At 37.5% G+C, this 13,178-nt stretch overlaps 1 protein-coding gene across 3 annotated transcripts in view; it reads left to right on the top strand.

Annotated features, from left to right (window-relative positions):
* The window catches only part of LOC123026899 (formin-like), a 125,346-nt gene that overhangs the window by 73,203 nt on the left and 38,965 nt on the right, over positions 1-13,178 (top strand). For 2 of the 3 annotated variants that reach the window (XR_006415407.1, XM_044437089.1), the window contains exon 12: positions 933-1,053. Coding sequence is in view for 2 of the 3 variants with exons in the window: in XM_044437089.1 (XP_044293024.1) it covers positions 933-1,053 (121 nt within the window). In the remaining variant the exon portion in view is untranslated. The remainder of the gene's footprint in view (positions 1-932; positions 1,054-13,178) is intronic. The other variant, XM_044437090.1, reaches the window with a different exon arrangement.

Genomic DNA, 13,178 nt, shown 5'->3' on the forward strand with positions numbered 1-13,178 from the left:
AACATTTGCTTTTTTCAACCCCTCTTGTGTGTAACACTGTGATTCTATGCATGTCTACTCAGAAGCAAGTCCTGTTGATCTCCTATATAAGTATACATCTGATTACAGCCTAAATGTGTTCCTCAGAGAGGTTTGTCTGGCGCTGACTTTATATTCCTTTTGGCGCCAGGTGAAAACCTTTTTATTTACGCACAATTTTAAGGATTAGGAATTTTAATTGGTTTTAATATTCACAGCCACATTTTGTTTTTGTTGGTATTATGTAGTTATTTATTTATTATTTATTGCTTTGTTTATTTACTGTTTTAATTCTTGTAAGCCATCCTTGGGACAATTTTCGTATAGGATGGGGTAGAAATATTTTAAATAAAGAAATCTTGACTATATACTGATACATACTTTAAAGCCTTCGGGATTTTCCCCACTCATTATCAGAAATGGGAACCTCAGAAATGGGAGCCATATGTAATTCAAAATACATTCGGGTTTTGTTTATTTATGCATGAATCTTCTGTATACTGCTTCCACTGTATGCATTTTGTGAAGTTTTCCTATATTGAACTATCAACTGATATTTTGAAGACTGATAGGTAAATTACATTGGATACTTAGCATGAATTTATGTCTGAGTTTGCTTTTGTCTCTTTCCCAATCCTTGGGATAAAATGATATAACATATAAATAAAGAAGGAAACAATATGCTAAAATAAAATAGTATTGTTCACATATTGTTCATGTGATTCATATCTCCGAAATCTTTCATGAAAATGACAAATGTTACAGTAGGTCATTCCATTTTTGCATTTTCTTTGAAGTAAATACATCTGTGATCTTATGTTATTTATTCATATTTATAGTTTATGGAACATTAATTTGTTTTTGTAGAAAATTTGGCACTTTTATAGTCACTGGTTTTAACCTGTCTCGTTTAGGAAGCAGGAACAGACAAGAGTGTGTTTCCACTGCCAGAACCACAGGATTTCTTCCAGGCATCGCAAGTTAAGTTTGAAGACATAATAAAAGACTTAAGAAAACTGAAGAGAGATCTAGAAGGTAAATAAAAAGGGACTTCATTTTAAAACCTGCTTTTAAGACTTTGAACAGCCATATCTTCTGCAAGTTTGAATGAGTGTAAGTCCTACTAAAACCTTTGGAGCTTCCTTTCAAGTAAATGCATGTTGGACTTCGTTACTGATTAAGTTAGTACTGCTCTTGGCAACAAAGTCAAAAGTACTGTTCTTAAATGGCAAGGATTTGAAGCAAAGTCAACAACAAATGTGTTACTCAATATTAATTTGAGGTTTTTTAATAACAAAATAATGAAATGTGTATGAGTTCTGAGAAAAATTCCTCTAATTTTTCTGGGGGACTGAATTTAATATTGCAAATAGGTAAGGGCAGTGTTGCATATTTTGTCTCTATACTTATGAAACAACAGTTCAAGAAGTATGACAAGAACTTTGAATAATAGTAAAATTGTTAATAGTAATGTGAAATAAAATTAGTTGTTCTGCCATGCACAAAATATAGACATTGCATGCAAACCTGAGGGAAATTCCGTTGCCAAAGAACCAAGTTCCTTTTAAACTGAACAGCGCCTCGACTTTGTGGCAAACAAAACTTCAGTGGAAGCATCAGCTGCATGTACAGCACCTTTACTTGTAGATCAGATAATTTATATCATACTTTTTCCAACAAAGACAATGGGAATGTTGGATCTGGATTTTTTTTCCTGCTATATCTCGATGAAGCCACTGAAAAATAGAGTATTCACTTTTCTTTTAAATAGCAGATCAGCAAATTTTAATGAATTGAACCTTAGCCATGAAATTATTGTTGAAATTACTTTTTTTAGAAAGAAAAATAATATCTATATTTCAATTGGTGATCTTTGCTGTCCTTTCTTTAAAAAATGCCTTTTATATCCAGAGGCAAATAAGATTAAGTAAACAAAAAAGTCATCACAAAATAATTTGTTCTTTTGGTTAGATATGGTTGAATTGGCTTATTCTTGTCACCTTAAAGAAAGTTTCAAAGGTCAACAGTGGTAAGGAAGTATCAGTTGTTATTTATTCATTCTTGGCACATATGAATGCTCTATCTCCTCTCATCTCTTGGCTTTGTAAAACCCTTGGCCTGCCCTCTCTTGTGCTAGTTTGTGCTGAAATGTGATCTGTGTTTGATCTTTTATTTTTCAAGTGTATAGTCCTGGTGCGATATGTTTCATTCTTGCTGACTGGGTATCAAGACTTTGATGTACTTTCTGCAATAGAAAAAATAAATTATTTTCTTTATTTGTCTATAAAATAAAGACAAACACATAAAACTAATTTTATTGGGGTTCACATTTTAAAGAATTGCTTATATGCCCTTTTTTCAGACATTTATCTCGAATACAGGTCGCTTTGCTTTCTATGGAACATAAAGTTCTTTTTCAGCTTTTTTGTGTTCATCCAAAAAAATATTCCATGTTGTAATAATGTAAAACAATTGCTGTTTGAGGGAGCATATCGCCATGTCCAAAAGCATTCGGATATGCCCAAAGTCACAAATAAGACCACCAGTCTAAGTGCAGAAGACATTTATCACCTTAATCCATCAGCAGCTCCTCTAGAGAGGCTAGCTTGGTTTTTACTCATGCCAGTTTCCCAGATAGCTGCTGTCCAATTCCAGCATTTGATAACTATGGGTACTGAATATCAGAAGGGTCAAGTCACCCATATTCCCTGAGTGTCACATACTTGTATAAGTCTGATTTCTATACATGTAAGATTTCCAAAACAGTGACAAGAATCCTGCTGAAACTCTGGTCAGTCCCTACTCCTGGCAGAATCATGCATTACCACTAGCACTTCAGCGAGAAATACTGAGAACCATCAGTGACTTCTAGCTGTTTGACACAATCTGAATGGTCATTGATGAGAAATGGTATGAAAACAGAATTGATGAGAAAACAGATCCAAAAGGGCAAGTTCAACAAGGGCAAAGAAACATCAAAAACTTGGCAATATTGGAACCTGTTTACCTTCATGCCAATATTGAATTCAGTAGTTTCAGATTTCCAGTGGGTATAGTTCAGTTCTTTTCATCATGCCCAAATAAGAATGGGAATAATTAAAGAGGATAATTAAATATATTGTAAGATATGAGCACCCTGTACTTCTGATAACATTAAGTCATTCATTAAAAAATATTTGGAGAATCACTGATTAAGAATTGGGAGACTGAACAACAATAGATGGAGATTCCTCTAGCTGCTTGAGTCTAGCACAATTGATGTGAGGCAACATCAGGTAATAAAGAATGTTCTTCCTATTTAGGACAAGCCCAGAAAAATGTACAACAGTATCGGAGGAGTTCTGACGTATTTAGACAACATACAAATTATGAAGAAATTATGTCTGCTATATAACCTCAGAAAGGCTTTATATCTATAATAGATACAATACTTAAGTTCAACCATATAGTGATAATATACGCAGAACAAGGGAAGATATGTTTCATGTTAGTAAAATGATTGTCAGTGGAATTTAATTTGTGCCAAGGACTATGGATATTCTGAAAAGATGTTGTATAAGATAGTAAAGAAACAAGTAGATGTGAACTTTCTCTGGATCCAATTGCTACATTTTTAAGTCATGTTGAGGATGTTACACAGAGGAAACAAGATTATGAAAATGCAGGTAATATGTGACCTGCTTCACATATTGGTTACTAGATATTTATTTATTTATTTATTTATTTATTTACAACTTTTATATGCCATCCCTTATGCATGGCATCTCAGTAAGGCTTACAATCATTAAAATCAAGTACACTAAAACAATCTCTCACAATAATAAATAATATATAGCGAATAAAAATAAATTAAGTAAAAATCAACTTAAAAAATTTACTTAAAAGTTAGTAAAATACTAACTTTTAAAATAACGGTTAAGTAAAAAGGTTTTGAAAAAGAGTATAAGCTTGGCATCTGGTGAACTTCTCCGGGAAGCGCATTCCATAATCTGGACACCACCGCAGAGAAGGCCTTCCTCCGAGTAGATGTCCTTTTTACCTCCTTCAGGGAGGGTTCTCAGAGCAGGACCTCTCTCGCTGATCTTAAGGGGGATGAGGGCATATAAGGAAGGAGACATTCCAGTCCCAAGCCTTTATAGGTCAAAACCAGCACCTTGAATTGGTCTCAGACTTCAACTGGAAGCCAGTGGAACTGGTCAAGGACCAGCATTATATGAGAATAACAACTGGTCCCCGTCAGGGTTCCAGCCACTGAAGTATCTGAACCATTTTCAAGGGCAGCCCAACGTAGAGCACATTACAGTAATACAACCAGAAGGTAACCAGAGCATGAATCACTGTTGCTAGGCAGTGTTTGTCCAGGTAAGGATGCAGCTGATGGACCAGTCAAAACTGTAGGAAAGCACTCCTCACCATCGCTGCCACCTGGGTTTCCAGTGATAAATGAGAGGTAGAACTGGGTGTCATCAGCATACTGGTGACTCCGCAGCCCAAACCTCCTCATGACCTCTCCCAGCAGTTTCATGTAGATGTTGAAGAGCATGGGGGACAAAATAGAGCCCTGCGGAACCCCATGGCAAAGCTGCCATGGCACAGAGCTAAAGTCCCCCAGCACCACCTTCTAGAATCGGCCAGCCAGGTGGGAGCAGAACCATTGCCATGCAGAGCCTCCAACTCCTAGCCTGGCCAGCCTATCCAGAAGGATACCATGACCAATGGTATCAAAAGCCTCTGAGAGGTCCAGGAGAAGCAACAGGGACGCACTCCCCCTGTCCCTCTCCCCGCACAGGTCATCATACAGGGCAACCAAGGCAGATTCAGTACCATAACCAGGTCTGAAGCCAGACTGAAGTGGGTCCAGTTAATCCGTTTCATCCAAGAGTGCTTGGAGTTGTCCCACCACCACCTGCTCTAACACCATGCCCAAAAATGGAATGTTGACCACCAGTCTAAAATTGGCAGCCACCTCTTGGTCCAGGGATGCCTTCTTCAGGATAGGCCCTCCCTCAGTGAGGCGTTGATAACCTCCTGGACCCAGGGACCAATCCTTTCAGTAGTCAAGAGGGGCAATGGGCAAGAAGACAGGTGCTAGGACACTCTATTCCAAGCACCTTGTCCACATCATCAGGCCGCAATAACTGAAACTCATCCAATAATGATGGACCAGACGGTGCTCTGGACACCTCTCATACTGGAGCCATATCAACTGTGGAGTCCAGATCACAGTGAATCTGAGCAATTTTTTCCTTAAAGTGCTGGGCAAAGTCGTCACAGCGTGCTGACGAAGGTGCGACCACTTCATTTTTCTGGTAGTGTTAGTGGAAACAGCAAGAGTTCCCAACAGCATAGGAATGGAAAAGTAAAGCCTTGCCCAGGTTACTTTACACAAATAGATGTAGGTGGTTTTGATTTGTTAAGAACTTTTTGAATTGTTGGCAGTTCTAGAATTAGACTAATCTATGGAAAATGTTAGACATTGTATTTCATAATAATATTACTGATTTGGTGGAATGTTCCCTTGGGGGCTGATAATAAGTGCAGTAGCTCCACAGAACAGCCATATGGGAGTCAGGGCCAGACAACTGATGACTTTAATCACAACATTCTGCCTTTTGAGTTCAAGGGAAATATTCACATATTGCTAGTGTGGGCTCTCTGCTCTAGATTGGAAGCAGAGAGTGATAATTAAGGGAGTTAAATGCTTGCTCCCCAATGTGGTCCCAATGCCCTGTGCCTGCAACAGGTATTACCAAAGCAGTCTCATTCACACAAATGGAAATTTTGGAAAACGTTGCAAATTGCAAGTATCCCCCCCCCCGCTCTCCCCCAAACAAGATCATGACCACATAGGTAGGAAAGGAGTTTAGGCCTCTCCTCCCATTCTAGGATATCTCTCCAGATCAGGCCCTGCCCCTCCTGACAAATGCTGGCAATTTGTGGAAAAACTAGGCTAGAATGATAGCATTGAACTCACATTTTGCTTGGCCCTCGATGACACATCATGGAACAGTATAAGGTTCACCTTCTCATAACTGTGGAGATGGAATATGGGAGAAATAAGTGTCAGAAAGTATTGACACCTTGTACAGCTAGCTATAAAGGCCCATGCAAGAGGATGATATCTCATGTGCATGGTCTAATGCTGGCTACATGAAAGGGAAAGAAAAGTTTTGACTCCATACCTTTCCTGGTTTCAGTGTGATCACAAAACAGTCTACCCATACAACTGAGCCTTTTGGTTTAAGTACACTCTTGGGTACATGGAGCGGGGAGGGAATCCACAGTCTAATCTAGGAAAGACCTCTGGGATGACCCGATCTCATTATATTCTATCATGTCACCATGTGAACTGTTACATTTCTTTCATAGCATTTTGTTGAATCATGCCAGATTCAGTTCTGTCCCCATTTATCCTGGAAGGACAAAATTACATCTCCCCTGGTGAAGTCAGAGATTGAACTTGCTTTCTATAAGAAGGAGGCACCACCTTGGAGGTGAAGACCATTCTCTGACCACCTAGGAGAATGGCAGTTTTCAGTAACTCAGAGGGGTTTTTCCCCTTCAAATAATCCCTTTTTAAAATAACACTACAGTTGATTCTACATTAAATGTTTTAATTGAAGTGGATATTGTTTTTGTACATACACAAAATATCTGATGAGCCTCTGTAGTTTATGATAGCCATTAAAAAGCTGTGGCTGCTGGCAAAACACAAATGAAAGCCTAAAGCTGAAACAGATGTGATTTGCAAAAATAGTGTTGAGAGAAGCATAAGGGCAGCAATCTAGGGAAGCACAGCTTTAAATATATATGTGGTTTTAACAGTATGGATTTGTGCTGCGTGTGTGTGTTTAAACTATGATGGTTTTTTTAATATGATTACTTGGAAAACTAACTTACTAAATACTACAGGGGTATTTGAAATTCTTAGAAACTCCTTAGCCATTATTGTAGATATCTAAATAATTAATGTTTGTTTGTTTGTTTATATAATAGAGGCAGTTTCTGTGAGCTGGGAAAACAAATATCCATGCATGACAAAAGGCAATGTTTAAAAAGAAGGTGATGTTTTCATATTCCAATAAGGGAATACAGTAATTTCTTTAGAAGAAATCCATCATATAAGAAAACACAGAAATTATGACACAAGACAGCCAAAGCTGTAGTCAGCTATCAGATATACTCAGAATGTTTTAAGATACTATTTTTCTTTTAAATAAAACAAAAGGTATAAGCTAAGAACCCAAATCAACTCTTCATGCCAGAGTTAAATGACTGTGCTCTAAGTCTCCAGTTTTAAATTCCTAGACTCTACGGAACCAAGAGTTCAAACACAGACGGGACCGCTGATATTTTCATCCTTTTGACAGAGACATATCATGTTCCGTTCACTTTACTTGTCTTCTTTCACTTGGGGCTTTAAAGATATAGTACTAACTATTCCCCTTTTAAAAGATAGTATTCCAGATTAGACTATTTTAAAATATTTAAACAAATTGTAAAAATTGAAGAATTTGTATACTCAAGAACTGTATGCATTATTGGCAAACCAGAATCAGCCACTCTTAAAATGAATTAATTTGGAAGTGCCTTTGCTTTCCTGAAAAGCAGCCGAGTACCTACCTATAGGGAAAAGCACTAAGGCCATTAAAACATGGAAAGGCAACTTTTGCCCAATATTTTGTCTTGTAGATCCCATCATCCCCCACCAGGGATTATGCTGATGGAAACTGTGGCCAAAACACCCTCAGGTTGTTCATTCTGGCTAAGAAATTAAGCATAAACAAATAGATATTTATTCTACAGCACTGTATTTTAAAAACTATTTATAGACTTTAGCACTTCAAAAATTAATACACTTAAAAGATGCAGTTGCTTAGGGGTTGCTGTAAATATAGCACTGCAGTTTATGTCACAGCACATTTTTATATTATAGAATTTTTGGGGTGCAATACAGAAAATCTGATGTCCCTATATCCCACTGGAAGTACATGGAATTAAAAGCACATGGTGAAATGTTTTAAGTGCCAATAGATTAAGTCCCCTTTTTCAACGATCATTTTTGAATACTCACATGAATGAGGCTTGAGTTTATTATCAGATATCTAACTGCCTGAAGTTTTGTATCGGGTATGTTTAACATTTCTGTGAAGATGTCTGAAATAAATAGGAAGAAAGATCAAAGAATCAATGTTTCATACAATAGATGTATTTTCATTAGACTCAGCAAAGCAAGCAAAGCGTAGGGAATAAACTAGGCACATTTGCTTCTGTTTTCAACCCGTTTGTCATTCACTCTGAGCCCAGGCAGAGTTAGTTTTAAATATGATTTGTCTGAATAAGTTTGTTTCAAACCATGGTTAATGACCTGCCTTATTGGATAAACTATAGTTAATTTCCAACATAATGACAAACTGTGATTACTTGAAAATGGAAGCATGTGGTTTTGATCTTCTCATGGTTAGAGGAAAGGGATGGGAAGAGTTTGCAAGTATTAAGCTCTTGCATGTAATAATAAACTATGGCTTAACATTACATGTGAACCACACCAGTGTGGCTTGTAAGGGAAGCCAAAAGTGAATGTGTGGTTTCCTTACTTCCCAGATTCCACTATTTCCCAGAAAGAAGCCATGTCTTATAACAAGAAAGATTTACAAGAGGGCTCAGTGAGGAATCTTCCTATGACTGTAACAACATTAACATTGGAAAAATAGAAAGGGACTGGTGGGGGAGGGGCGTCAAAAAGAAATGGAATTGGACAAAGAAAGAAAAATTCATTTCCAGTAATAGATATGGTTCCAGAACCAGTTTATTGGTAAGAATTTTTCCAGTTAATGTAATATTAAACTATGAAGTAAAGGATTTTTACTGGTATTTTAGTTTGTAATTGTTATATTGTGTTTCTCTCTTTTCATTTGATTGGTGGCAACATTTGCTAAATCTAAACAGTAATTTTAAATAGAATATGCTGTCCAGAGTGTTAGATGTGTTGCTATGGTGTGAAAAATGTTTAACTTTGCTAGCAGTTTTTGCTTCATGTTGTTATGCTTGCTTTCAGTTTGCGAAGCTTCCTAGTATAACATTCAAAGTGGTTTGTAAAACCATAGATGTCAAAACCTGTTTTGCTTCATTTGTTTCTTCAAGACAGGACTCCTTGTTGTACATCTTGTTTTTAACTTTACATTGAACCCTATTGACTTATCTACCATCTCCTTTTCCATCTTTTGTCTCTCCATGGAGACTTTAGTCCATGACTACACCATCAATTTTGCTCAGGGTAATTTTGGATCACTTCTAGGAGTTATTAAACCATTTATACAAATTCATAAACATTTGCATTTAATACTAATTAATATTAATTATGGTATATTTTCTTGTCATTTTTCTTGTCCCTTGACTTTAATTTGAAGCTTGTAGAAAATTGTTTGAAAAATTATTTTCATTTTAGAATTCTATCCAAATTATAAAATATCTACCCAGGAGGCACATGGTTTCCAATGGGCTATGAAACAAGCATGTCTTTACCAGTCCTGTGAGGGTAATATCTGTCAAGCTCTGAGCAGACTTTAGGCAATGCACAAACAGTAGTGGCTGTTAGAAACTTTCACTGGAGTATAACTCATGAAGGATAGTATCAGTGACAGCTTTACGGGGGTCCGTGCTGTTAAATACTTGGCTTCACTGTCAGGAGGATTCCCACAAGAGCTACTGGTAGGTCCTAGTATTTGTTCAGCAATTCACTCTTATCAACAGTGAAATATTTCTAGTTTTACATTTACTTTAAAAATGATACTTAAAAATACCAACTCCTGCCTGATTGACATTGCAACACTCCTTACATGAAGGTTTGTTTATATGTAATGATTCTTTGGACAGATTTACAAGTGTCTGTGGAGTTTTAAAAGACTATTGCCCAACAGGCATTAAGGGAGAGACACTCAGCTTTGTAAATATTTTCATTTGTTTGGGGATTTTAAAAAAAGTTGAGCCAAATACTGCATTAAATCTGTAGAGAGTGGCAAACTGTTAATCAACAGTTCCAGTTATGTTTAATGTTTTGCAAAGGCTTTCTAAGCTTTGCTTTGGGAACCATCATATACAACTAACAGCATGCAAGTCCAGGAACTTTAAATAATGATTCTTGGCATATTCCATGCACATTTTGATATACAGGTAATTTTCATACTCCCCCCCCCCACTTTGGGGGTGCCATGCAGTATGTTGTTTGGTGCTTTCAAGTGATCTCTGAGTGAATGCCCTTCAAAATGCCCTGTGTTTATAGCCCTATATGCCATGTAGTGTACAAACGGAAAATATATTTTAAATGTGATACAGTACATTTTTATATAAAGTGCCTTGTATGAGATGCTAAAAACTAGTGGGTTTTTATTCTAACTCCAAAGAAAGCTCATTCCACCAAAAATGTCTCCAGTATGGCTTTTAAGCAACCTTTGCCCACAGGCTTATAATCTAAAAGGCATAAAAGGAAAAATAAATGGAGAGGGAGGAAATAAAGGTACACAGGCACTAATCCTTTAAGTTACAAAGTAGCTCATCTAATCACCATGTGGAATAAAAACCAATAAAAAACAAGAGTCTTTTACTTTTGCAGTGGTTTAAGTATTACCACTAAATAGAGCACTGAATAGGCCCACTAAGGGACTCAGTTTTTGTTTGAATATCCTCCTTCAAAGTTCCTCCTTCAATGCCATGCAGTATTGAGTGAGCATTTACAGACACTACAATAGACAGTACTCATTATTTTTTCATTGTATGGACAAGCCAGTGTTCATAGCCAGCCCCATGATACAAAGTGTAGCTTCAGTCTTGTGTCTGTACCGTGGCCTTTTTCTTCTGCTCTTTGCTGCTATTCTTTGGCTACAGTCTAAATACATTGTTTGCTCCAGCATTGCCCTATTAAAGTCATTTGAACCTCTCCAGAGGAAATGCGTTGCATCTCAAGTTGGATTCTTAATCCTTATGTCTGCCCTTCGCTGTTATTCCTTAGCCATCATTCCAATGTGGTCACAGGATGAGAAATGACTGTTTACTACAGTACATTTCATTATCAAGGGAGAAGACTGGAAGGAGCATGAAGAGCCATTAGTGGAAACTGTGTTTCTTCCAGACCTCTCTAGGAGTCCATTGAGGAAGTCATTTTGTGTCTGTCTTCAGAATTTTTTTAAGAATCCAGGCTCCGTTAGAACCTTCCTTATCTGCAGTTTAAACAAAACAGTCGCCCCTTACTCCATAAAACTGACTAGAACAAGTATGAACATGCACTTTTACACTTAACATGCATGTTCCTTACACGTGCTGAATTACACCAACTGCTGCCCCCTGTTTTAGCTGTAGCAGGACTGGCAATACCCTCTGCAAGTCAAGTAGGATACATGTTTGTTTCTCAGCTCCACTGACTTTTTAGAAATGCCCAGGCATTTGCAAACTTGCACCAAAACTAAATTAGAGCTGATTGTAATATGGTATTACATGTTTTTATTATCTTCACTTTTGTTTAGCCACAAACCTTGACTACTGGGTGGTACAGAATGGCATTGATTAAATACATAATCGGAAAGCCCCTGTGACAAACGGTGCAATAAGCCATATTTTGTATTTATTCCCTTTTCTATCAGTGGCATTGTGATCAGGGGCACAGAAAAGCCAAATTGTTTTTCTTTGTCCTGCATTTTGGATTTCTGAAAGAGAAATAATGTTATGTTTCACATCAGCATTACATTTATGCTAAGCTTACATTTTCTGAAGTCACTTCTAGGCAGAATTCAATAACTGGTAGTGCTATTCATATTGTACTGGTGGAAACCAACATTTGTGCAATAGTTCTTGCTTATGGGGCTGGTTTCCAGGAGACTATTGGATGGATGCTGCTGGATCTTCCTATTTGCTTTGATCATCAGCTTAACGTAGTATAGTGCTAGATCATTGGGCTAGGACGTGGTACATCTGGGTCCTGGTCCCCACTTGGCCACAAAGCTCACTGGGTTTCTTTGGGCCAATCACTGATATTCAGTCTAACCTATTTCATAGAGTCGTAGTGAGGATGAGAATGAGGGGAGGAGGAAAATATGTAAACTTCCTTGAGTTCCTTGAAGGAAAAAAGGCAAAATAGGTATAAATGAATGAATGAATGAACAGGATTCATTTCAAAGTAATCATGTTTAGGGTTACAGACATTTCCTTCAAGTAGCAATGGAATGCAGGATGGATCTCCAGAGTTCAGAGATGAAATAATTCTCTGAACAGAGGGCATTCACTCATCCTCATGTTCCTATTACACCCCTCCCCAACTCACCCTGCCCTGCCACCTGTGATCTTCATGTCCAACTTCTTTCCTTACAAACAGCGCTTGAACTGAGCTGCCAAGCAAGAGCATTCCTGATACTGAAAAATATCAGAGGCTCAGGCCTACAGGGAAAAATGCATATATCTACATGTACTAATATATGTATGCTCTAATATCCTTGTGGACATGTGTGTGTTTCTGTCATTAAAAGGACACCTTTTTTACAAAAAGGGATGCCTAAACAAGGAAATTTGATTTCTGAACAAAAACTCAACCAGAAACATTCAAGGGGATGCGAGGTAACAGGAGATGAAACAATGTCAGCAAAACGCCAGCTGATCCAGCAAGATCAAATATACAGGCACCCCAATGATCTCTGTTTCATTTATTTCAGCAAGTGCCCTTGGACGACAGAGTGGTGGGATAAATAGCTTGCCATAGATTTGGGGCTCCAAACAGAAGACCCAAGGGGCCAGCTCTAGTAGCCCAACCTCTGCCAGACACAGTTTTCCTCAGCTCTTCTTCAGCAGTCCTGATAGAGATTGTTGTCCAGGTACTGGAGAAAGAAGTGGCAGCTCCAAATAATTAAGGCCAAACTGCTCCCTTAACCCAGAGCCTAGTTAGTGCCTGATGTTTTGTGATGCTGTTGATATGCAACTGCCCATAACATCAGACTTAAACGTATGAATGTAAGTATTTTTGCAAGTTATACTACATATGTAGTACATTCCAGGTAACCTGCAAGGCAAATATCTCCAAGTCCTTCAAAAACATAAGCATCTTCTCATATTCTTCAATAAGCAATTGAGAGTATTAATATTAAGTCTTATACTTACAATGATCAAATTAATATAAT

Source organism: Varanus komodoensis, unplaced genomic scaffold (genome assembly GCF_004798865.1).
Source record: "Varanus komodoensis strain SLA01 unplaced genomic scaffold, ASM479886v1 scaffold3, whole genome shotgun sequence".
NCBI classification, from domain to species: Eukaryota; Metazoa; Chordata; class Lepidosauria; order Squamata; family Varanidae; genus Varanus; species Varanus komodoensis.